A 1,700-nucleotide genomic window follows, 5' to 3' on the forward strand; every position below is an offset into this window, starting at 1 on the left:
GACCCCGAAAGGGAAGAAGCGGTCAAGAAAATGGATGGATGGATGTAAAAAAACAAATGTCAAATGTTACCTTCAACTGTCCCCGTTGGCTCTTTGAGAAAAAACGACATATCCTTTTTTTCCTCGGAGTCCTCGATGTGATCGTAGGTGATCTGGGGGATCGACACGGCTCTTTCTGAGGCGACACCCATGGACGCAAATCCTCTGGACTTTGGCCTCCTCTTGGTCCCCTTTTTCTTCAAAAGAAAAAGACAAAAGGGTTTTAGCCAATTATGCCTTGGCCACATCTGCCCTTTTGGGTGGATACGGGCAGTTTGTGGGAGAAGATTGGGCAAACCTGTGCAGGGCAGGCAGGCGGCCTGCACTAAATTTTAAGGTCGTAGACCAGTCGGTGAATCCGTGGAGCATTTTTTTCTTATCCAACACACATGGGATGGCTGCAGCCCCAGGCTCTGCTGTAGACCTCGCAAAACTCTGAACCCACGAGGGTTCACGCAATAACCTGCCATTTATTTTGATTTGGGTCAGCAATAGCCCCAATTTCCCCCAAAATTCTGTGACTCAGCTCCGGCGTCCAGCAAAAATTTGAACCCAAACAATAGGATTTGGAGTGCCGGAGAGGCCAAATCGCAGAGGTTGAATGTGATTGTAAGAAGAGGAGGTTCCTCTCACACTATTAACGTCACATCGTAACGCTTGCCATGGGATCCTGGGGTAAGGGTCTTGTCTGAGGACCCACACTGGATTTTTTGGCTTAATGCGCCCCTGGGAAGCAAACCCGGGTTACCTGGTAGCCAACTGAGCCATCCAGTCACTCACTCACGACAATGGGACATTCCATATTCATGACGTTCCTTAAGGTGGCTGCACAAACCTCAAGAAAACTGCAAGACACACCTGCTCTCCTTTTAAGATGTGGCTGCTCCTCTCTGTGAACTTTCATGTCCCTGGACAACCCAAAAACCGTACGGGTCAACCCCTGTATGGGTTCATGGGACGAAGATTTTATCAATGTTCAGTGTTGGTTAAAATACACTATAGGGGTGGACTAAAGTCATTCTGTAGTGGAGTTAGCCAAACATGCACACTGTACCTATCTTTTAAAATGTTTAGGATTGTCCTGCAGAAATAAACAGGGCTGTTTTTACATAGGAAGACTCAGAATAGAACTCCTGACAACGATCTTAACTCCAACTCTTTGTGCATGCAAATGTTAAAGGCAAAGCTGTGGGAGTCTAAAAAAATTCAAGGTTTGAAAACAAAGAAAGCACAAAAAAGTCCCAGGAGAGTATGAGAGTTTGTGAGAACCTAAGTGACCTAGTGTTTACCTAACCAACACAGACATAATGGACACGTACATGACACTGAAAGAAAAAAAAAATAATTGTTTAACAAAATGCTCATTTGTGCACACAAAACGGTAATTTTTGCTTTCAAAATGCTAACTTGTGTGCACAAAATGCTAATTGGCTCATAAAATATGCTAACTTGTGCGCAAAAGACACAAATTTTCACATTCAAGATGCTAACTCGTGCACTCAAAATGCTAATTTGAGTGCACAAAACGCTAATGCTAACTTGTGTGCACAAGATACAAAGTTGTTCACACAAAATGCTAATGTTTGCAGACAAGATGACAACTAATGCAACACAAGATATTACTTTGTGCACACAAGATACTAATTGTGTATACAAGATGC

General features: G+C 43.6%; 1 protein-coding gene across 1 annotated transcript in view; it reads right to left on the minus strand.

Annotated features, from left to right (window-relative positions):
* kcnq1.2 (potassium voltage-gated channel, KQT-like subfamily, member 1.2) overlaps positions 1 to 1,700 on the minus strand; it is a 65,742-nt gene that overhangs the window by 9,229 nt on the left and 54,813 nt on the right. Inside the window, exon 10 of the mRNA XM_036212279.1 lies at positions 71 to 236. Coding sequence (XP_036068172.1) covers positions 71 to 236 — 166 coding nt within the window. The remainder of the gene's footprint in view (positions 1 to 70; positions 237 to 1,700) is intronic.

Source organism: Oryzias melastigma, linkage group LG6 (genome assembly GCF_002922805.2).
Source record: "Oryzias melastigma strain HK-1 linkage group LG6, ASM292280v2, whole genome shotgun sequence".
In the NCBI taxonomy this organism is placed as follows: domain Eukaryota; kingdom Metazoa; phylum Chordata; class Actinopteri; order Beloniformes; family Adrianichthyidae; genus Oryzias; species Oryzias melastigma.